The 22,420-nt window shown below is 33.0% G+C and overlaps 2 protein-coding genes across 10 annotated transcripts; both read right to left on the bottom strand.

The window, feature by feature from the left end:
• Positions 1-93: 93 nt before the first annotated feature.
• Positions 94-3,367, bottom strand: LOC146953493 (splicing factor U2af small subunit B-like). Of its 9 annotated transcripts, none has more exons than XR_015010494.1 (4): positions 2,461-3,367; positions 2,308-2,360; positions 960-1,040; positions 94-630 (listed from the first exon to the last, which is right to left on the bottom strand). XR_015010494.1 is itself a non-coding variant. In XM_085710340.1 (2 exons), exon 1 carries the CDS (start codon positions 3,328-3,330, stop codon positions 2,491-2,493), a length of 840 nt encoding a protein of 279 aa, XP_085566466.1. In that variant the 5' UTR covers positions 3,331-3,367; the 3' UTR covers positions 2,210-2,360; positions 2,461-2,490. The 9 variants fall into 9 exon arrangements, 1 of the variants encoding a protein (XP_085566466.1); XR_015010498.1 differs by having other exon boundaries at positions 94-627; positions 720-1,040; XR_015010496.1 differs by having other exon boundaries at positions 720-1,040.
• A 2,419-nt stretch (positions 3,368-5,786) lies between these two features.
• On the bottom strand, positions 5,787-9,905 carry BUBR1 (BUB1-related (BUB1: budding uninhibited by benzymidazol 1)). The gene is made up of 11 exons (XM_085710353.1): positions 9,642-9,905; positions 9,496-9,555; positions 8,421-8,565; positions 8,158-8,315; positions 7,727-7,808; positions 7,555-7,618; positions 7,378-7,462; positions 6,944-7,103; positions 6,736-6,818; positions 6,224-6,298; positions 5,787-6,117 (listed from the first exon to the last, which is right to left on the bottom strand). The coding sequence occupies exons 1-11, from the start codon at positions 9,836-9,838 to the stop codon at positions 6,054-6,056; spliced, it is 1,173 nt and encodes a 390-aa protein (XP_085566479.1). The 5' UTR covers positions 9,839-9,905; the 3' UTR covers positions 5,787-6,053.
• Positions 9,906-22,420: the final 12,515 nt, after the last annotated feature.

The following is a 22,420-nucleotide window of genomic DNA, read 5'->3' on the forward strand; positions in this document are numbered from 1 at the left end:
ACACCTTGACGAGATCTTTGCAATTGTTTGTTATTTCCTCACTGGAGTATGCTAGGGAAGTAATGAAAAACATCGTAATGTCATATTTTCAAATTGGCAAGAGAGTAATGAAAAACTAGTATAACATCACATATGTACAAAAATAATAATTTTAACATCACAAAAATGTTGGTATCACTCAGCAATCATTGGGATAACATATGTATTAAAACACATGTTAGCATATACGGTGAAATCCAATGTCCTAATCAAGTTTGTATCCTATATGAATATGAATTTGATATTGTATTATTATTATATATATCACTCACTGCTCTGAACATAAAATGCTGCAACACAGATTATCAAGTTGATGATAACCCAAGTTTCTTCCTAACTAAAGAATGAAGAACTGCTACACCGCCATTACGTTGAGCAATTGGAGCAACGCATAGATCGAAAGAACAGACTATGTTGGCCTAAGCATCTAGAGTGCTCAAACAGGGCAATAGTTTTTGAGGCAGAAATCCCAAGACAATAATAACAAAAATAGAAGTTGCTCATCTTAGTCGACCCAAATTTTTTTATATAACATTTAGCAATGGAATCCATCAAAATCTCTCTTCAAAAAGCTTCTATATACCTACACTGCTGTAAAAATGATGAAGAAAGGGTGTTATAAAAATTCACAGGTGGATATGCCAAGAATTGGTGTAAAAAGAAAAGGATTCTAGCCTCACATGTTAACATTAAATGTCAATCATAATAATCATGACGACCAGAGTTTTAAAAAGTAGTCCACATTCACGATTTGGGCCACGACATCAAGGTTTAGGTTTTGATGTCTTTCAGTCTTTGCAACCTTAATGCAGCTGTGGCTAAGACCACAACAGCCCTATTAGACAGGGACTCTGCCATAAAGAATCGCGACGCAGCCACAAATTAAAACTTCAATAATAACTTACGATAGAAACCCCAACCTCGTTAATCTCTAAAGTTTGAATTGCAATTTCTGCATCCAAAGAAACATCAGTAGTGCAACCAATCCCCTAGCACCTAGCCTACACAAGAAAAACTGCACTTAAAACCTTGACGCCATACAAGGGAATATAAAAATATAGCAAGGAAAGATCACGAGCAAGAAAAAAAACCAACTTTTAAAGACAGTTTTGTACATGAGCACCCTAAAAACATTTAAAAAACAACAAAGGAAAATCACTGAAAAGAGGTAAATGTGTATGTTTCTGGCCTCTAATTCATGATGTGAAAATGGGGGAGATAAAATAAAATCTACCAGCAACCACTTCAGGTACAATATCAAAGCTGACATTTGATTGCATATTAAAAGAGAAGCAGAAAAATCATCCATTATCACTTGGTTTCATGCAGTAGAAAATTGGGATATGTCAATGTCATGTGTCAAAAAATCAATAGAGGCAACCGCTTTGCAGGAAGAGCAAACAACACAACCGACAGACATAGCCACTCCTTAATGGCCGAATTCTCTAACTGCCACTGCATAACTTCAAACAGAGTACAATCTAAAATTCAGGTCTAAAGAGGATATCCTAATTTACTGTCATACTACCTAGCCAGAAACAATAAAGCATTACCCCCACATCCCACCAGTAAAGCTTATCGAATTTTCCTATCAATCTAAACAAGATACCGTCTATCTTTACCTAGCTTCCCAATAAGCATAACAAGGGCTGCAACTCAGCACTTCAAACTCATCAAGCAAGACGCTATTAAATGAATGCTGCCATATCACATATAAGTATTTCACTTCTTTCTGCTATCCAAACTAATAAAAACAACTCATTGAGTACCCTAAAGCTATCTTTCAGTTAGAATTCATCAAAACTACTTATAGAATCAACAAAATTGACTTCATTAACAAATCAGCCCTCACAATATCAATCAGAATATAATCCACCACACCAGAAAATAACTAATTATGTCCCATTCATGGTTTGAATACTAGAAAAGCTAGCTAACTACTAAATGTTTACGAATAAGCTATTTCTATCCATAACAAATGATAAAATAACGTCAAACTGTTTTTATAATCTATCCTAAAATGATTATGGAAATAAGCTAAAAACAACTTATGAACATATCACAAGATGTTTTCACAAACAAGTATTTGTACTAGCTAATAAGCTCAAATAAGTCATTTCAAACATACCCTAATTATCAAACAATGAACACATTAAACAAAATAGAAACATAACAAAATTCCAACTTTAATTAAGGTTCTCAACCAATATCTTAATTCATAAAACACTTCATGAATCATAAACAAACTAAAGAGTACACAAATCTTACCATTCCCGTCTCTTCTCCAATTCATCCATAAACTCCACCATCATACATTCACCCTACAGTTAAATTTCACAATACACCACAAAACAAACTCTTAACCTGTCAATGTCAAAACAGAAAATAAAAATAACTCCGACCCTGGTGAGCTCAACTCACCTAAACTTTAATCAACCGAAAACAAAAACATCACGGCTTCTCCTCTTTTTCCCTATTCCATTGCTCAATCCTCGCTCGCCTTTCCTCGCTTCCTTCCCTTGCCTCCCTCCCATTTCTCCTCCCACCATCCCTATCTCTACTATCTCTTTTCCTCTCCCTATCCCTATCTCCATCCCTAACCCTATCCCTATCACTACTTCGTCTTCCACGCGAATCATAATCTCTATCACGCGGTCTCTCTCGTTCTCTGCTTCTGCTTCTCCTCCTTCTCCTTGGACTATTACTCCTGCTCCGGCTCCTGCTCCGCTGCGAAGAAAACAATTTCCTCCTCAACTCCCTACCAATCTTCTTAACATGCATAAAATTACAATAACCACCACGATTACAGCTATTCTCCTCATACTGCCGACAAGTCGCCTCACGAAAATCCGTAACAGGAGAAAAATCCGCTAAAATCGGCCTCCCTTCATAAAACCTCCCTCTCAAACTCGCTAACGCGGCAGCAGCATGATCTTCCTCTTTAAAAAGCACATAAACATTCCCAATCATATGATCAGCCAAATTATCACAAACATTCAACGTTTCAACGTAACCGAATTTCGAAAGCTCGGTGAAGATATCTTCGTAGAAATCTTCGAAGTGTTGTTGGATCTGACGCGGATCGATTGGTTGGCCGTTTGGATCGACGCCAGGGGTGATGATGTCGGGACGTTGGTACATGTTGGAGAGGAGGAGAGTTGGGGAGATTGTGGGACGGTTGTGGAGACGTGAGCAACGGTCGCCGTGACGACACGCGCCGATCTTGAAGTAGAAAGGACAGTTTACTCTGTCTTTTTCTGTGCCGAAGATTGATGCTAAGTGTTCCGCCATTTTTGGTTTGGATCTGAGATTGAGAGAGTATGAAACTGCGTTATTGTTTAGCCTGTGGGATATAAAACCTTCGTTCGGATTGGATGAATCTTGAATTTGGACCAAACCCCACTTATAAATGTTTTTTATTTTTTATTTTTTTGAAAGGATGTTTTTTATTTTCTTTTAATGTTTTACAAAATTACACAATTTATTTTTTCTTGATGTTGTTCTTATTTTAATGAAATTTAATTATTTTTTAATTAATAACTTAAATTCTTATGGCAGTGGTATTGTTTCAATTTTATGAGAGTTAATATTTAATAATTTAAATAATAAAGTAAAATGGATAAAATTGCAAATATAATAGTTTAAATGAAAGATAAAATTCGAAGTAAAAAAATCACATCAAATCATGTATCCATTTTACACATAGATAAACATGAGATGGCATGGATCTAATATTTTTTTTATTATCTTTTTATAATTTTTGAAAAATATGTTTAATATTTGTTAGAAATTTTGTCAATATCAAACCATTGTTTTTATTGTTTATAAAATAAATATTGTCACCAACATTGTACCAAAAAAAAAAATATTGTCACCAACACAAATTGGATCTTGTGAAAATAGATTACATTATCTCAATGTTGCAAACTAAAATTCAAATCTCGTTAAGAAATACATTCTTATTTAGTGTCTGACACATCGATTAAAAAAATTATTTAAATTTAAGGTCTCAACCTGTTTGAAGATGATTATCTCATTTTTATTAGTAAACAAAAAGAGAACTTATACGTGAAAAAGCATCCGTGATAAAGACTACTCCTCACTCACTCATCTGCAGAGAGCATCTGTGATAAGGCAGAAGACAAAGTTTGACAGTAGAACCAAAGAGTCGGAAGAATGAACTCTCATCTTTGCTAACTCATCTATGTTTGCATTACCTTCTCTAATTATATACTTGAGCTTGACGATTCAATCTTTGGCAAGCAATTGGTGAACCAAAAGGATTTCATTTACATATCGATCTTGGATAGAAACAGCATTTTTTACAAGACTAACTGAATGAAATGAGTCTAAAAAAACAGTTAATTCTCCTATAATTGGCATCCCAACAAAGATTTAAACCAAGATAGATAGCCATAATTTCTGCATAAAGGGTCCACTGCTCCATAGAACCCCAAAAAAAAAAAAATCCATCATTATCCATGAGTATATGAGCAAAACCTGCTTGATTAGTTGAGCCTAACAAGCTAGCTATCATAACCAAAAACACCCCTCATGTGGACGAGTTCATGCTGCCATACAAGGAATAGAAGCTACAAAGGTAGGAGTGCCAATTCTAAAAGTCGCGGAGAAAGAACTCACCATATAGGAAATCTTTATCATGTTACTATGAACATATGTCTTGACATTGTTAAAAATAAGCTCATTTCGTGCACACTAGACTATCCACATCGTGACTACAACAATAATTTCATGCTTAAGGACCACATTTTCTGCACCAATCAAATAAATCAACTAGACTATCCACATCGTGACTACAACAATAATTTCATGCTTAAGGACCACATTTTCTGCACCAATCAAATAAATCAACTCTCATAAATCAACTCTAACCGGAGTTATTTTTCCAAACAACCACTGATTTGACACAAAAATAGACAATGCTCTGTGGAATCTAGGAAAGACTCACATCTAAGATGGATAGAGGAATTGCATACCCCTCTATGAAGTAACACATCTTTTGTTGAGATTGATCCATGAGGAAATTGCCAAACAAAAAATTGAATGCTAGCAGAAACAAGAATTTTCCAGCAAATTTCTATGGTGATTCCTGGGGAGAGGGTTCAAGAGCCAATTATTGGCATCCTTGGTAGAGTAGATGCCTGAACTAGAATTCTTCCATGTTCCCAAATCTGGAATGCACCCTAGGCTATAGAATCATGGTGTACAACAAATTTAAATGAAATACCCCATTGAATCATATGTCCTTAAGGACCCAAGGGTCGTACCAAAAATTAGAGTTACCGTAACTGAGCATGAAAATAAAACCATATTGCGATTTCTGCAACGCTTTTGATGTATTTCCAAATGATCGATCCTCCACTTTTACGGTCACATTGAACTAGAGTCTTCCTTTCACATATCTTTTGAAAATTTCGCAAACAAGCTTGCCCAACAGAGCTACATTTGAAGTCTAGCAACAGGCACCCTTAAAACCACCAAATCTTTGATGTTAGGTAAATTTATTCCACCCAACTAAGTGCATCCCTTTGTCAGCAGCACCCTTCCAAATGAACCTCCTAATAGTTTTATCTAAATCATCACACACTTTGAGGAAACCAATTGACTTGCATGCAGTATGATGGAAGAGAAGAGAGTACTATTATTGTATTCATAAAGAAAAAATTGAATAGATTATTATAATCCGTTATAGATGTTCGATAATTTTCATAAAACTATGAAATAAATTTCCAACTAAAAAGAATTGCATTCATAAAGAAAAGAACTGAACAAACTATTATTGTACATTCTCAGTACAAATTTTTCAAGTTTTATCCATACAAGCACAAACTGATTATCGATACAACATAAATTTTCATCAAATCAAACAAATCAAAATTCCAATACAAGCAAAAAACACATGTGTAGCTTTCCAGGGAAAAGCTGTCCCATAAATTGTTACATGAAATGATACCATGTTGCTGCAAAGGGCAGTGACCTTTCAGAAGTTTTAATTATCTGGGGAGGCTGCTATGCGGGAAGTTGCGTAATGGATCCTTCCTTAGTAACTCGGTTTCTCTTCAGAAAACAAAAAATACAAATAAATAAATAAAATGATGTATATGTTTAGGTTGCAGATTTCTGTCATATCAGAGAGGGAAATTGTCATGTGATTAGAGATTACCTTTTGAAGTCCTTTTCGTCGTCTTGCCTAGTCTTCAAATTTGAGGACTTACCCTCTGCTTTCGGATTTAATGAACTGTAAAACACAATGTGATAGGTTCACGAATATAATCCATAAAAAATCCAACAACACGCGCAAACAGCAATGTACAATGACTTATTACTTATAAGTATTATATTCAAATAAAAATGGCGGTTAAGTTTTTTTAAATAAAAATGGTAAAGCTTTCCAAAGAAGGATCAGATTGATGTGAAAAAGTCTCTTGATATTTTAAACCCATTTTTAAGGTGTTAGCAAACTAAGTGTTTGTTTGTTTTAACATTTAATACTTGTCAAATGTACGTTCAACCCAACTCTACAAATTAGAGCTTAGGGAACGTAGGGACGCGAGAAATAGTGCATCACCGCTTAACCAACAGGCTATAAAAGTGAAAGAGAAAAACAGACTAGGTGCATAGTGCCATGGAGGTTACAATTTGGGACATTTTTCCTTGCAAAGTGGTTCAACTTACCCTTGACATTCTTCATCAACAAACACCGGGATGCAGGCACTTGCACCAACCACTGTAGCCCTAATTCCAGTTCGCTGTGGGACCTGAAAGCATTAAGAAACATTGACATTAAGCAATGCAGAACACAAAAGTAAGCAAATAAGTAAATTATCATCGATCAATCTTGAAAAGGCAGGAAAAAGAAAGAGGACTAGGCGAAAATCAGCACCTTAAAGGATTTCCATTTTGCAGGAATTGCATTGTTTTCCTTGTTTCTTTCGGCACGACCACCAAGTTTGAGCCAAGAGTGTGACGGGTCTGGATGAGGTGGGCAGGTCTCACCACTAGCATTTGAATCTTTATAAATGGAAAGTGGAGCTGCTCGAGTCCTACAAGATTTAATAATGAAAATATCAATAAAAACTGAGAAACCCAGAGGCACATTGCATGAAATTGGAATTTCACAATTCCAAGGTCATTTTATATATGTTCCTAGAAACTCATTATTCATATATTTCTCTACAAGACTATGTGCATAGTGTGTGCAAGTGATTTGAAAAATGAAGTATATATGGAAATAAGGATCCAAAAAACAAGAAGAGGAAGAAATAAGGCAATTGCAACCAAATAAATCCAAAGCTACAATGCTGGTAGGGTTGTTACCTATCATTCTTAACAGAAAGATTACTGCTCAAAGGGGCCAAGGGCTTAGCAGAACGATTACTGTTCAATGGGGCCAAGGGCGCACCTACAACACAAAAAATATTCAGTATTCAAAATATTGAGACAAAAAGTAATGTGGAGAGAATTGAAAGGGGGGGGGGGGGGGGGGGGACTAACCATTATCTCCCTTGGCAAGAAGAGTTCCAAAGCTACGCACAGGTGCCTCTTTTTCGACTGGTTCCTAGGTAGCAGAAGAAATGAGGGTCAGACAACAAATGTAGATAGCTCATAGTCATAGATAATCATATTATAAAATTTTGGAAGAGGTGCTAATTAGAACACCACATACATCTATAGCTTTTGTCCTTGACATTGAGCGTACAAGAAATTTTCTATATGCAGCTTTCAGTTTTTCAATGGGTTGAGCATTCCTGCAAAAATGGTCGCCATAGCAAAATAGAATATTTAGATCTTCTAGAAAGTGATATGACTCATCAACTAAGGTATCTCATGGAACTTAGGCTTAAAATTTGGGCCATAACAAATGCACACACGTATTTTCCTTTCCAAATTTGTATAAATTGAAACCACATGGACATAAACCTTGAACAATTATATCCTTTTGCATCCATAATTAATGCAAAAATGAAAAACATTTGACACTTTCGCTGGAGTTATTCAACTGGTATACAATACAATATATAACAAATTAACACATGAAACAAGAAAGATAAGAATTTCATTACAAGGTCCAAGATATAAGATAAGAAACCACAGTACCTAGCTATGCCAAGTTCAAATGTCTGGTTAGCAGCTTTAAACTTGTTCTTAGATTCCAAGTGCGAAGCATATGAAATGTAGAAATCGGAATGAGTTTTTCCAATTTCATTTGCATCCAAAAAAGAATATATAACTTCCTTATCAAAGCAATTTTCTGCCTGTAAACAATAACAACATCTCTTATCAAACTCACCACTCAAAATCAAAACAGCAAATTAAATAAATAATTAACAGTTAACAAACAAAGGATTTAAGAACCCTACATATTCGAGCCACACTTTGAGATATCGCAAATCTTCCTTATACCGTTCCGAATGCCAAAATGCACGGACACATTGCTCATAAATCACCACCAGCCCTGAGCTATCTCCACCTGGAGGAAACGCTTCTTGAACCCATTTCAAACACCTTCACCATCAATAAAAATATAGAAAATAAATTCACAATTTATGTTATTATAAACCTATGTTTGGTTCCAGTTTAAAAGCAAGGAAAATTGATTCTAAAGGTCTAGAACTGATTTTGACATGTTTGTTTGTAATCGAGTATAATTCATTTTACCTTTAGAGAATTAATTCAGACTTAAAGCTAATATTGGTAGTTTTTGCCTCTAGATTTGATTTATAATAGCCTTGGTTAACACATTCAACTCACTCTCACACGAGTATATCCAAACATAAAACATTTTACTCTCATCTCACTTTTAGCCAAAATCAATTTTACATAATCATTGCATTCAAAATCGATTTTTGTCAACGTAAAACCTAAGCCTATGTTTGGTTCCACATTTGGAGCAGCCAAAATGACTTTTAGCCAAAACAAAATTTACAAAATAAATTCATTCAAAATCACTTTACATGTGTTTATATACTTGACACAAATTGAGAAACCTAAGCCTATGTTTGGTTTCACATATGAAGCAGCCATAATTGATTGTGTAAAATTGATTTTGACATTTTTTTTTTTGCTCTAGAGTAAATTTGATTTTGCCTCCAAAATTAATTTTAAGCTTTTTAGTCTAAGCCTAATTTTTGAACTGAAATTTAATGTTCAACTCAAGTTTGGGTGAATTTATCCAAACATAGACCATTTTACATTTCACTTGCTTTTCAGTAAAATCAATTTTACAAAATTTATTCAAAATTTATTTTTGCCTCTGTAGAACCAAGGATACAGTGAATATCCAATCAGGTCCTAAAAATTCAAAATCATATCAATCCAATCTCCTAAATCAACAATATCCTAAAATAACCCTAAAATTAAAAAGGCTATAACAACATTAAATTAGTACCCATGCGATACAATTAGAATTAGTAACAATAGTGAATGAATACTCACTCTAACCAAGGGAGAAGAGGATCTTCGCCTTTGTAATCATCAATTGCTTCAATAAGTTTTCTGTTTCACCGAAAATTCATCAATTAAAATGAAATCAAACAAAGTAAATGAAGAAAAACTAAAAATTGTTATAGTTAAAGAAGAACCTTCGTTGTTGAATAAGAGATTTCTTGAGGTAATTATCAGTGTGACACTTGAGAGCGTGATTGAGAATGTTAACATTACGACCTCGTTTCAACGGTCTCACGTTTTCTTTGAATGTTTCCCATTCGGTTCCGGTTTCTCTCTTCGATGCTAGAAACTCTGTCTCTGGATCTATCTTCTGCGTTTCAATCTCCGCCATTGTTGTTGTTGCTGAAGCTTCTTCTTCTTCTTCTTCGTGTTCCGACTATGAATTTTGGATGAGCGTTGATTTTGTGATTTGAATTTTGAAAGTATTTTTATATACGCTAATACTAGCCGTTACTACTTTATTGGAAAATGTTGAGAATATTATATTAATCAGATTTATTAATTTACTTTCCTATTGTTTTTTTAGGAGAGTCAACAATATTGAGATAAATAGGAATATATTTTTGGGGAGAATAAATAGAATATTTTTTAGGGGAAATAGGAATATTAAAACACCAAAAAATTAGGAATGATAAAAATGGTAAAATAATCCATAAAAAATATAAAAGTTAAAATATAAAATATTTATAAGATTTTCAATAATAATGATTAAATAAATAAGGGTCTGAATGTCCCTTTAGGACATCCTATAAAATTGGAACGATACAAAAATAAGGGTTTGAATATATTTTTGGTCTATGTATTTTTATTTTTTTAGTATTTGAGAAAATTTGTTAATCTTTATACAACTATGTAACTTTTTGTTTTTGTTTTGATCCTTGTTGTTTTGTTGTAGCTCCTGTAAAATTTGTTTATGTCGAAGTTAATATATGTTTTTTTTAAAAGATGTCGAAGTTAATATACACTCTATGTAATATTGTGTAATATATATTTTTGATTTTTATGTAGCATATATTGAATGGATTACAATTAAATATTCTACATATTATTCTCTTAAGATGTAGAGGCCGTTTATGGTGGTGCGACAAGTGGCTTGAACCCTCCGCACCACCTACCTTCAGATCTGCCAATGGTCATGTACGGCGGTTTTGGCGGTGGTTCCGACGGTCGACCTCTTGTGGAGTCGTGATTTGTGTTACGACTCTGTTTCTCTGGCTGTTCAATACTGATGGCTTGAGTTTGTCTTTTTGGTGTGTGGTGGTTGATACCAGATTCGTTTTCTCTCTTGACGGTGGATGGAGGTTTTATTTGCTCGCAACGTAGGTGGTGATGGGTCGGTCACGAAAGTTGTGATTTGTGTTTGCATATGATGTGTTATGGTTTTGATTGATTTTTGGTTGTGTTGGTTTGTGGTGCTTCGTGGTGGTTTTCATAATGGTGTTGATACTGGGTCTTTTGTGGTAGTGCTTGTGGTGGCTGGTGTTGGTTTTTGGTGGTAATGCTCATGGTGCTGGTGCTAGTTTTTGGTGAGGATTAATGGTGGTTTTTGTGGTGGTTAATGACAGTTTTGGTGGTGGTGGTGTTGGTGGTTTTTGTGATGGTGCTTGTGGTGGCCAGTGGTGGTTATGTTTTTTGTGGGTTTTCTTCTATGAGTTTGTTGTTGATGGGGTTTTCAAATACATTGATGTTAGACGGTGTGGCTTGTTTAAGGCGCGGTACATGGGTTTTTGGTAGATTTGATGGTTATTTTTACGAATGGTGTTGGAACCCTATAGATTGTATCCATCGTTGGTAGGAAGGGGAAGAGTGATCGAGGTTGTTTCTATTTTGTTTTGGGTGCTGTCGCTTTTTTCCAACTCTGCTGTAGCGGTTTCTGTTACTGTTTTGCTGCTGATTTGGTGTGTTTCTAGTCTGATAGGGTGCTGACAGCAACTGGTTTTGTGTGGTTTAGCTTCAGGCCTGCTGGTTTTGTTGTTTAGTAAGGGATTGAGGATGGGCTATGTTGTCTTTAAGCCCAGTCTGTTTGTTTTTTTTTTTTTTGAGAGAAGCCCAGTCTGTTTCTGTTTTCCTGTTTTTTAGGCATGACTTGTTTATTTTTTGGACTATTAGTAATTTGGTGGTGTTCCGCCTATGAGTATTACTTTTCCCACCTATAGGATTCTCGCGCGCCCTGCGTTTTTTCCAAAAATGTCCTTGAGGTTTCCGGATTTCATAATCTGGAATGGTGTTTACCTTTGTTATAGGGTGAAAAATGGAGTTACAGATTTTTCCGGATTTTGTAATCCGGAAACTTCAAAAAATAGGACGCGTTACATGAAGTTTCCGGATTACATAATCCGGAAACCCCCTAAACACCCATTTTTAAGGTAAAACAGTTCAGATTATATAATTCGAACAGTATCAGCACAATTTCTAAACATGTTTGTAACATGGATAGTCATTTTAGGGACAATATTAATCTTCCTAACTCCCATCCTTCTGTTTTTGGGTCATTGTTACCTGTTCTTAATCAAAAATTGGGTTTTCTAGCTACTTGATCGGATTGCTCCGAAACTTCCCCAGATAATCAGAAAAAATTCAAGGACCATGACTCCTTCCCTTCTACGGGACTCCGCCCCTCAAAATCCAAAATTTCATCGTTTAGACCCATTTTTCATTTTTTTTTTCAATTTTTTATATTCTCAGAAAAATCCGAAAAAATTTGCATTAGTTTTATGTGATTTTTAAAAAAAAATTGTGCTATTTTTATGATTTTATTTGACAGGTTTTTAACATTTTTTACTGAGTTTTTTTGTTGTTTTTAAAAGCAAAACTCAAAACTGCTGAAATGTGAGAGAGTCTGATGACTGATTATACATAAGAATTGTCCGGATTATAAAATCTGAAATAGTACACATGAATCCAGATTTTAAAATCTGGAATGCACAAGGGCATTTTTGGAAAAAAAAGCGCAGGGCGCGCGAGAAACCTATAGGGTGGGAAAAGTAATACTCTCCGCCGATATACGACGTCCTCTTTTTATTGGTTTCGAGGGCCCTTAGTGGAAGTTTGTATTTGATACGGCGTCCTATTTTTGGTTTGTTTGTGGAAGTTTGTATTTGATACATGGGTGTTTGTTTGGGTGTTCCACATATATACGACGCATTCATTTTAGTTTCTTCAAAAAAAAAATCTACATATTAAATGGGTCGGTTTCAAAGTAAAACAACATTTTAGAGAATAAAAATAAACAAAAAGGATTAAAATTTAAATATGGTATATTTGTAAGGATTAAAAAATTAACATGACTAAAATAAAAAATTAATATATTTAAACGAACCATAAATTTATTTTTTTTTTAAAAAGAAAACGGACACATAAATATAATTAAACCTAAAACAAAATATTTTGTTGTGTCAAAAATATCATTTTTGAAATACCACATATTTTATGCCAATAATACCAACCATTTCATGCTTATAGAACAAGTTCCATTAAGAATGATTTAGAGAATATACTTATCACATTAAAAAACTAATGCTACTTTATACAAAAAAAAAAAAAAACTAATTCTAGTTAACTTGTATTTTTAATTATCCAAGCTCCATGATATCTTTAGTGATAATCAAGAAGACTTTAGAGAGTATCACTCACATCATGATAAAAATAAAAAAGAATTTATATTATATTTGTTATATTCTATAAAAAAATGTAGTTTGCTGCAATATGAAATTGAAACATATATATTGTTTAAACCTACAATTTTAATCAAAATTATGTAAAAACTATTGTTCGTAATTTATATGCGTCATCGCAGTAAGAAGAGAGGACAAACAGACACTTTGTGCCCGTCTGAACGCTAGTAGTACGTAATAATAATAATAATAATAATAATAATAATAATAATAATAATAATAATAATAATAATTTATACTATATATAAAGAAAATAACATATCTTGACTTTTTTGGGTTGACTTTTTGGTTTTCCAATTTATTTTTAATAAGGCAAGAGCAAAATGACAACAACAAAAAAGTGGCTCCTAATTAAGTTGGCATCCTACTCTAATCTTTTGTCAAATGTCCTCAATTTTCAATACAAACAACATATATAAGAAATGAGAAGGGATCCATTGACTACAAGAGTAACTCTTTAGAGTTACTCCAAATCTCAACCCTTCATTTTAATAGTAATTAATGGCCATGATTAATTATAATACTCCCTCCGTTTCAAAATGAGTGTCGCTTTAGCCAAAAAAAATTGTTTCAAAATGAATGTCACTTTCAGTTTTCAATGCAATAATAACTTTTTCTTTTCAATTGTACCCTCCAATTAATACTCTGCACACTACTTCCAAAGTATTACTTTTAAAACTAACCAAATAGTTAATAAGGATAATTTGGTAAAATAATCATTCTCTTTCTTTTAATCATTGCATTTCTTAATATGTGGGTAAACACCTAAAACGACACTCATTTTGAAACGGAGGGAGTAATTATTAGTGTGTTCCTTCATCTCTAATCTTGTGTATCCCAATTCTTCTACTGTACAATCTTGTGTATCCCATATCTGTTCTATTTTTTCCATCTCAAAAATCAAATTAGGGTTTAATTGATGCACAAGATATGTAGCCAATACAAGATATGAGGGGAAACAAAAAGGCTTCAGCTTCCTATATTGAAAACGGAAAACGTCAAAATCAGTAGCAATTGTTAGATATTAATTTTTGTTTTCCATAATAAGAAGACATGCGTAGTAATTATTCTCCTGATCCACACAATTATTGTAATTCTTTGAAACTTCGGTTTCAGGTTTGTATCAATGGCCATGGCCGTGTTTTTCAGTCGACGTGAGAAAGGAGAAAAGTTTAGTGAAGAATTGGGATACACAAGATTAGAGATGAAGGAATACACTAATAATTATTATAATTAATCATAGCCATCAATTACTATTAAAATGAAGGGACATGATTTGGAGTAACTCAAAAGAGTTACTCTTGGAGTCAATGGATCCCTTCTCATAACAAATAGACAAGAGTAAATTCAAATATTAAAATAAAAGTGTAACAAACGCGATATGATTATATATATGTCCAGTTTTTTCCTTTATCATTTAAAAAGTGTAACAAACTAGATGAGTATGTCTATACTTATTTTTTCATTATCCCAATTATACCCTTAAACAACATTTTTTATTATAAAGATTGTTGTTTGTCTCATTAAAAAAAAGAATTTAGATTATATTCTTTTGTTATATTGTTAATGTCATTGAAATAGATAATCATGGCTAGTTTGATTTGTTATAACTTGAAAGCAACAAACATTTATATTTTTAAATTAAATTAAAATCAAAATTTCATAAAAAAAAAAAAACAATGTTTATAATTTTTAGACGGTAATGCAATAAAAAGAGCAGAAAGACGGACATATGGGTGTTCGTCTTTTCGCTAGTAATAACAATAATAATACGAACATTTATTGGTTTGTGAAATTTACATCCTTCATCAAGACACTACTCATACAAGCTATTCATAACAACTAACAATTATACACGATTTATCAAAGTGGCCAGGGTTGTTTTAAAAAAGAGCAATGATATATGTACAATTAAAGTAACTAGGATTTATGAAATCTATCTATATCGTTAATTATTAGACAACTTCTTATCTTTTTTTTTTTTTGAAGAAGCTAAATTAGCCTGCTCAAATTGGCATCGGAGAGAATCGAACCTGAGACCTCGAAGAAGAGCACACTTCCAGGTCCCAAGCCAATTACCACTAGCTCAACCCAAACTTCTTATCTCATTTTGACTAATTTCTCGCGCACTCTACAATACTCCAAATTATATAATCATTAATATGATTAACTAACACCATGCAACCACATAATCCCAGGGCTCATGGAATTTGGTCACAGCAATCTGGAGATTTTTTTTTTCACATTCTGTCTTTCTCAAAAATATTAGTTTTACTCCAGTTGGATTATAGAATTCAGTGTGCTACAAATAACATTAAAAATATATCACAGTATCCCCTGTTTAACTATATTATTGACCATATATTGCGTGTTGATTACTTTTTTACAAAAATAAAAAGTTCAAAACAATCCGGGCGGTGATTGTCATGTCTATTGAAAAGAAAAGGTAAGAAAGATAATATTTGGAAATAGGATAGGGATTATTGCATTGGACAATATTTGGAAATAGGGTAAGCATTGTTGGAAGAAATGGTTATGAATGTCAATAGAGTGGGAGGAGATAGGATCATAGCCTTACTGTATCATCAGCAATATCAAGTATAGGTAGCAAAAGACAAGTTATGGGTTTGTTTGCTTGGTGAAAACGTTTTATGCTTTCATTTTCTTAAATACGTGTTCATTTCACCTTGATGAAAGATTATCAAAGTGAATGATTGTAATTTGTAATAGTTATAAATAAATTCGGATCAAAACACACATCAATACTTCGATGTGTGAAACAAAATTAGTAAAAACTAAAGTGATCATAGACAATAAAATAAAATAAAATAAAGGAAAAGAATAAGAAGAACTCAACGATATTTGTTTATGCAGTTCGGTCCAAATTATGTCTGAAGGAGAGAGATCTCTCCAATTCAATGCCAAATAGTTTCTTACAAAAAGATACAAGGGTTACCAGAAATTAACCTTCAACAAATTCGTCAAGAACAAACCCTAATTTCTACTCTTTTTCGAAATCACTTCATGTGGCTAAGAGACTCAACGATACCCTTTTCCCGAATCTAGACTCAATGATACCTTCCCGAATCTTTTCATGTGGCCAAGTGACTCACTAATTATCCTCAAGGTGTTTTCCAACACTAGTTTCTATTCCAAAAGGAAGTAACTCACATCCTTTGATTTTTTAAGGATTCCCTCTTTCGATAAATCCTAGTTTGTCTCACTTTCACCTCTTATTGGAACTCAAAACTAGCGCCTTGTATATAGGCGTAACTCACCTTGTGTTAAACTCCAAGCAACAACCCCGTGAGCTAGAAGACTTGTCATGCGAGTAGGTAAACAAGTGAAGTAACCGTTTTGTTTGTCTTTCAGTTCAAGAAATAACCTTGCAGCCCATATGCCTTGTCAAGCAAAAAAAAAAAACTAATATTTATGTTTTCTTGGGAAACAAGTAGCATCTTTAACTTTCTTGAGAAATAAAAAAAAATTCCAACAAGATTTTGAATCACGCCCGATAATGATGAATATAAGATGAAATGCTACTTAAATGAACATAAGATTAAATGCTACTTAAATATGATATAAATTTAAAAAAAAATTAAAAATACTTTTTTTGACATTTTCATTATTAAAAAAAATGCATATAATCATTCACATCAAAAGTTTCTGACTTCTACTTCTACTTGTTTACAAACAAAACTAACACAATTTTAAAAAATAATTAGAAAATATTTTTATATAATAAACCGGCCCTAAAGTTATAGGAGGATTTAGAATTTTTGTCCAAGAAATACCTTTTAATGATTTTTTTTCTCTAAGATATCGTTAGGCATGCAGTGCATATGGGATGGAGGATGTGGTACAGGAGATGCTAACATAGAAGGTAAATTTATATTTTACCATAGTTTTTGTTTATAAAGTTAATTTTACCATAGCTGTTTAAGTAGGATCAAACTATGACATACTTCCTCCCTTCCAAAATAATTACCATCCTATTTTTTTGGGGACCATCATACGTTCTTTTCGCACATATTATGAAAACCAATAAATAAATTGGAGAAAAATATTAATCAATTGAATTTCATAATCAATCAATTCTTTGAATATAGTTCACTATTCTTAGTCTTAACTTCTTGTGCTTTGCACTTATCTTAATCGGTGTTTTCGTACGTCGGTTCAATTAGGCACATAAAGTTTTCAAAAACATGCTTGTGCTTTGTAAAATCAGAGAGTATCTTCACACCCCCTTTCTATACACGGTCAATATCTTCCAACCACCTCAAAAGATAAAGTATGGCGAAACCTGATTCGAATGTAGCTGTTGTTTTACGTAAACGTTGGAGAGTTTCCGTTGAATAATGAATCACCCTCTTGTTTTTTGGGTAACAAGTGGCTTCTCTACCCGCATCAATATACAGTCAGAATAATTCATGAGTGAGAGTAGTTGTTTTTTTTTTTTGAAAGGATGAGTGAGAGTAGTTGTTGATTAGGATGCATAATATTTCTATGCATTATGATTGTGTTTGTTTTTTGATCATGTGTTTGCTAAATGATCGTAGTATCTATGCAGATATACATACATCATTTATTAAATGAATCTAAAAAATCAACTTTTGTTTATAATAGTGACCGAATGGAGTATATTTTAGGCATGTTATTGTTGGAGAGGGTCATAGGCCTATTCTTCGCAGGAAAACGCTAATAAGTATCATGAGACATTGTTTAAGAACTTTAGAAAGTACGTAAAATTTTTATGAAAATTTATGCATTTAATACATCAGAAATTTGAGTATTAGACTTTTTCAATGGATAGTCAAACCCTTCTTTGTATTCTCGTCTTCAACTTTGAGTTTTTTCAATATACCAACATGTCGGTGGAGAATGCTAAAATACACTCACAACCTTCTATGAATGTGTATTCTAGAAATCAACATCTTTTTAATTTGGCCTCTTCAAAAAACATCTTTTTATTTTGGACCAAGAAACTTATTATTTTCTTTATAAAGATATTAAATTAGCATGTTTAATTATAATTTACAAATTATCTTTCTTAACCCTGAAATTTGTTTCTCTTGGCGTTTCTCTTGTGATGCAAGTCTGCAACTAACTTGTATTTTGCAGGTACCAAAGAAAATCAAATTTATATTTTGCCCTCTTTGCATTTTTTTAATGAAAAAATTAGAGTGCAAAAGTATCACATGAAAACTTTGACATTTAACTATGTTGACATCCCAAAACTACCAATTATCAATTGCAACAACTCTAAAAATTTATATTAAAACGAAAGAAAATGATAAAACAAATTGAGTAATCATAAAAGACAATCTTGTTGGAAATCAAATGTGAGTGATAATTCCCACATCGACTATAAATGGAGGAAGTGTTCGATATATAAGAGAGGAGACGTATAAATTCATTGTCTTAAGCTTTTGGATAAGAGTGTGGTGTCTCTTTCTTAACGGGTCTTGAACGTTTAACCCATTGCCGCTCCCCAACAAACTAATATCAGATCCCGCCGCCTAACCCATTGTCGCTCCCCAACAAACTAATATCAGATCCCGCCGCTCCCCAACAAACTAATATCAGATCCCATATCAGATCCTGCCGCTCCCCAACAAACTAATATCAGCTAATATCAGATCCCGCCGCTCCCCAACAAACTAATATCAAGTCCCATATCAGATCATGCCGCTCCCCAACAAACTAATATCAGATCCCTGGTTAGGCTTGCTTGCTAGTTTTAAAAGGTTACTTGCAAGACCCCTGGTTAGGCTTGCTAGCTAGTTTTAAAAATTAGATCCTGCCGCTCCCCAACAAACTAATATCAGCTAATATCAGATCCCGTCGCTCCCCAACAAACTAATATCAGATCCCATATCAGATCATGTCGCTCCCCAACAAACTAATATCAGATCCCATATCAGATCCCTGGTTAGGCTTGCTTGCTAGTTTTAAAAGGTTACTTGCAAGACCCCTGGTTAGGCTTGCTAGCTAGTTTTAAAAGGTTACTTGCAAGATCAAACTAGAAATTCTAGGACATGTTGTGCAATGATTTTTAGAAATTGTTTGAATGTTCATCATATTGTTAAGTTTTAATGTGAACAAGATGAATGTAACTGAATCAAACAAGTTCTTAGTAATTTGCTAATAAACTAATTGCATTGCATTTAAGTAAATTGTTCAACAACTCATTTCTATACATTGGGTACTTAGAGTTTGAAGAACTTTTGCTTAATGATTTGCGATCCTTTTTTCCTATGAAAAACTACTATATATACATAAGAAAAATAACTAACAGAACAACGGTCCTAAACTAAATCTATTCGACAAACTTGGCTTCTATTTCCACGTGTTTTGGACCTTTGATCTTGTCTCTCTAGAGAGAATTTGAATCCCTCTCAGTCGAATTCAAAGACTGGTCGAAATCTCTTCCATTGAATCCTGATAAATTTAGTTGCATTTAGTACGAAGAAACTTCTCTTTGACTCGACAAACTTCCTGTCGAAAACTAATCATTCAAAAATCTAGGCTAACACCTGCTTACCGTAAAATTTGGCTTTGTTTCTTCAATACCAAATGATTGTATTAATGTTGAGCACAACAAGTAAAATAGCCATCATTCATTGATTAGACCAACCCCTATTACAAATATTAAACGTGTTTAGAATGGAGCTAGTATCAATATAAATTTGTAGAATTTGGCTAAGCTAGCTCCAATGTTTCATAGAATAAGGACACTCAAGGAAAATGTGATGACTAGATTCAGCAATATACTTGCATAAGTCACACTCAGAAACAACTGTAAAACCTATATTATATAGATGACTTAAATAGGTCTTTCGTCCCTGCAAATATAGGCCATTTGAATTTTCGTCCCTGAAGCTACTAATCCTTCCAATCTGCCACTACAAATATTAATCATTTGAAAAATGGTCCTAATTACATATGATTAGTAACTTCAAGGATGAAAATTCAAATAACCTATATTTGCAGGGACGAAAGACCTATTTAAGCCAACCACCTCTCTCAATCATCACTTGCCACATGGGCACCACATTGCTAATGACAGCCCGCCTCAGCAAAAAACCCTAATCATGACCAAAAGTCAAATGATTAATATTTGTAGTGGTAGATTGGAAGGATTAGTAACTTCAGGGACGAAAATTCAAATGACCTATATTTGCAGGGACGAAAGACCTATTTAAGCCTATATAGATTTTTATCAGTTGGGACTTTGCTATGAATAAGGTGTCATATCAACATAAACTCAGCCTATGGTAGATCTTGGGTCTTACTAATATTGAAATTATAAGCTTTTTTTCAACTAAAATCACCAGAAATCACGGAATATATATAGTCTAGATATATTAGATATTCGATGAACTTAAAATTTTCAAGTCGGTTATAGTAATGGTTGTCTTCAAAGACATTTCAAATTTTCATCTTAATTGCAAAATTTTCATCACATTAAAGGTGTTCTATACTACCGAATATGGTGATATTTGTCTTCAAATATTGAACGACATTTCAAGTTTTCATTTTAATTGCTAAAAGCTATTATGTCGCCTATTTTATACTGCTTTCTTTGCGACAATTGTTTTGTCAAGTAATTTAGTGGTAAAAATTCACTTTTTTAAGGTGAATAAATCGGATTTTAAAGTCCTTTTTCGCACTACTGATTTGCATGTGCATGCACATAAAATATACATATAAAATATATTTATATGTTATTGTTCAGAAGTTCTAGTTCAACTGGTAAAAATGTTGAAATTGTTAGGTCAGACGCTATGATCAGAGTTCGAACTCAGACACTGTCACTAACGCGCGTGATTTTATAATGACTTTGTCATTTAGTCTATCTACCAAAAAAATAATATTAATATGATATTGGCAACTAAAAAGATAAAATGTCCCGCTAATTAAGCAACTACTAAAATGAATTTAAGATTATTTTCATATAGAACGAATAGACATTTTTATCCTTGAATTTGCAAAGGTCATTCAATTTCGTCCTCAAATTATTCGAAACAGGTAAAACGTTTATGAATCTACAAACGTCAATCAATTTCATCCCTCTGTCAAGTCGGGTCATTAACGGTGATGACGTGTGACGTTAAGCCCTGACGTGGTGCCACATATATCATGACAAAATTTATTGAAAATTTTGAATTCTTTTTTTTTTTGGATTTTTTTTAAATGAAAGTCATTACAAATTGTTACATTGTCACATTGATCCCTGAATTATTCATTAAAAAATAAGATGGTCTCTAAATTATGTCACACACTATTAAATCGATCATTGACTTATTTATCTTAACTATCAAACTGTCAAATAAATGCTAAAAACTAAAATAATGTCTTTAAATGTTATTTATTACATTTTGCATGTTTGAAATGAAGTTTCATCAATGTTGAATGTAGTCTCCAATGTCTACATGCAAAAGTGTTGAAAACCACTTTAAATACTCAGTTTTCTACCTCTACAAGCATATGCTATTATAAACCACTTGCAACTGTGGTTAGCATAGCTTGAGAAGAAGACACAATGAAAATCTAAAATATCTGAGTTATTGATGAAAACCATAGTATATAGCTCATATAAATAATATTTCAAGATGATGATGTTATTGACGGTGACACAAATATAAAGGCAATTCTAACATTTAGAGGATTTTTTTTTTAAGGAAACATTTAGAGGATTTAGGCACCGTAACAATATTCCAAGCAAGGAGAGGTGGCTTTAATATGCCTCCTAATTTTTTCGGTTTTCATTTTTTGTCTCTAATTCAATTCAATCATTGAGCAATGTACACTTATGAGTGAGAATAGAAAATTGTCATTGTAAAAGATACAGATGCAACTTAAATGAAGTAGTAAAAGGACAATTTAGCGAAAAAAATTTGGTGCTATAAGGACAATTTTAATTTACCATGAAGGAAATAAACAATTCTGCCACAACTGATGGATCTATGAGATAAAGTCACATTATAGTTCAGTTACTATTCTTTTCATTATGACCCTATAAAAATTTGAAAAGGAGGTTAAAAAAACCACTTTGGAAAATGATGTTATTGTAATTTATTTGGATTTTCATGAACATATATAAGACTAGGACCCTTTTAAATTTGCATACACATTGCATGTAAATTCATTAATGTGGATTATCTAATACAATTTTATTTTGTATATCATGTTTTGTTTGTTTGTACATACTTCTATGGGTTACACATTAATGCATA

This window comes from Medicago sativa, chromosome 1 (assembly GCF_051527215.1).
Source record: "Medicago sativa cultivar Bolivia chromosome 1, Bolivia_mono, whole genome shotgun sequence".
NCBI classification, from domain to species: Eukaryota; Viridiplantae; Streptophyta; class Magnoliopsida; order Fabales; family Fabaceae; genus Medicago; species Medicago sativa.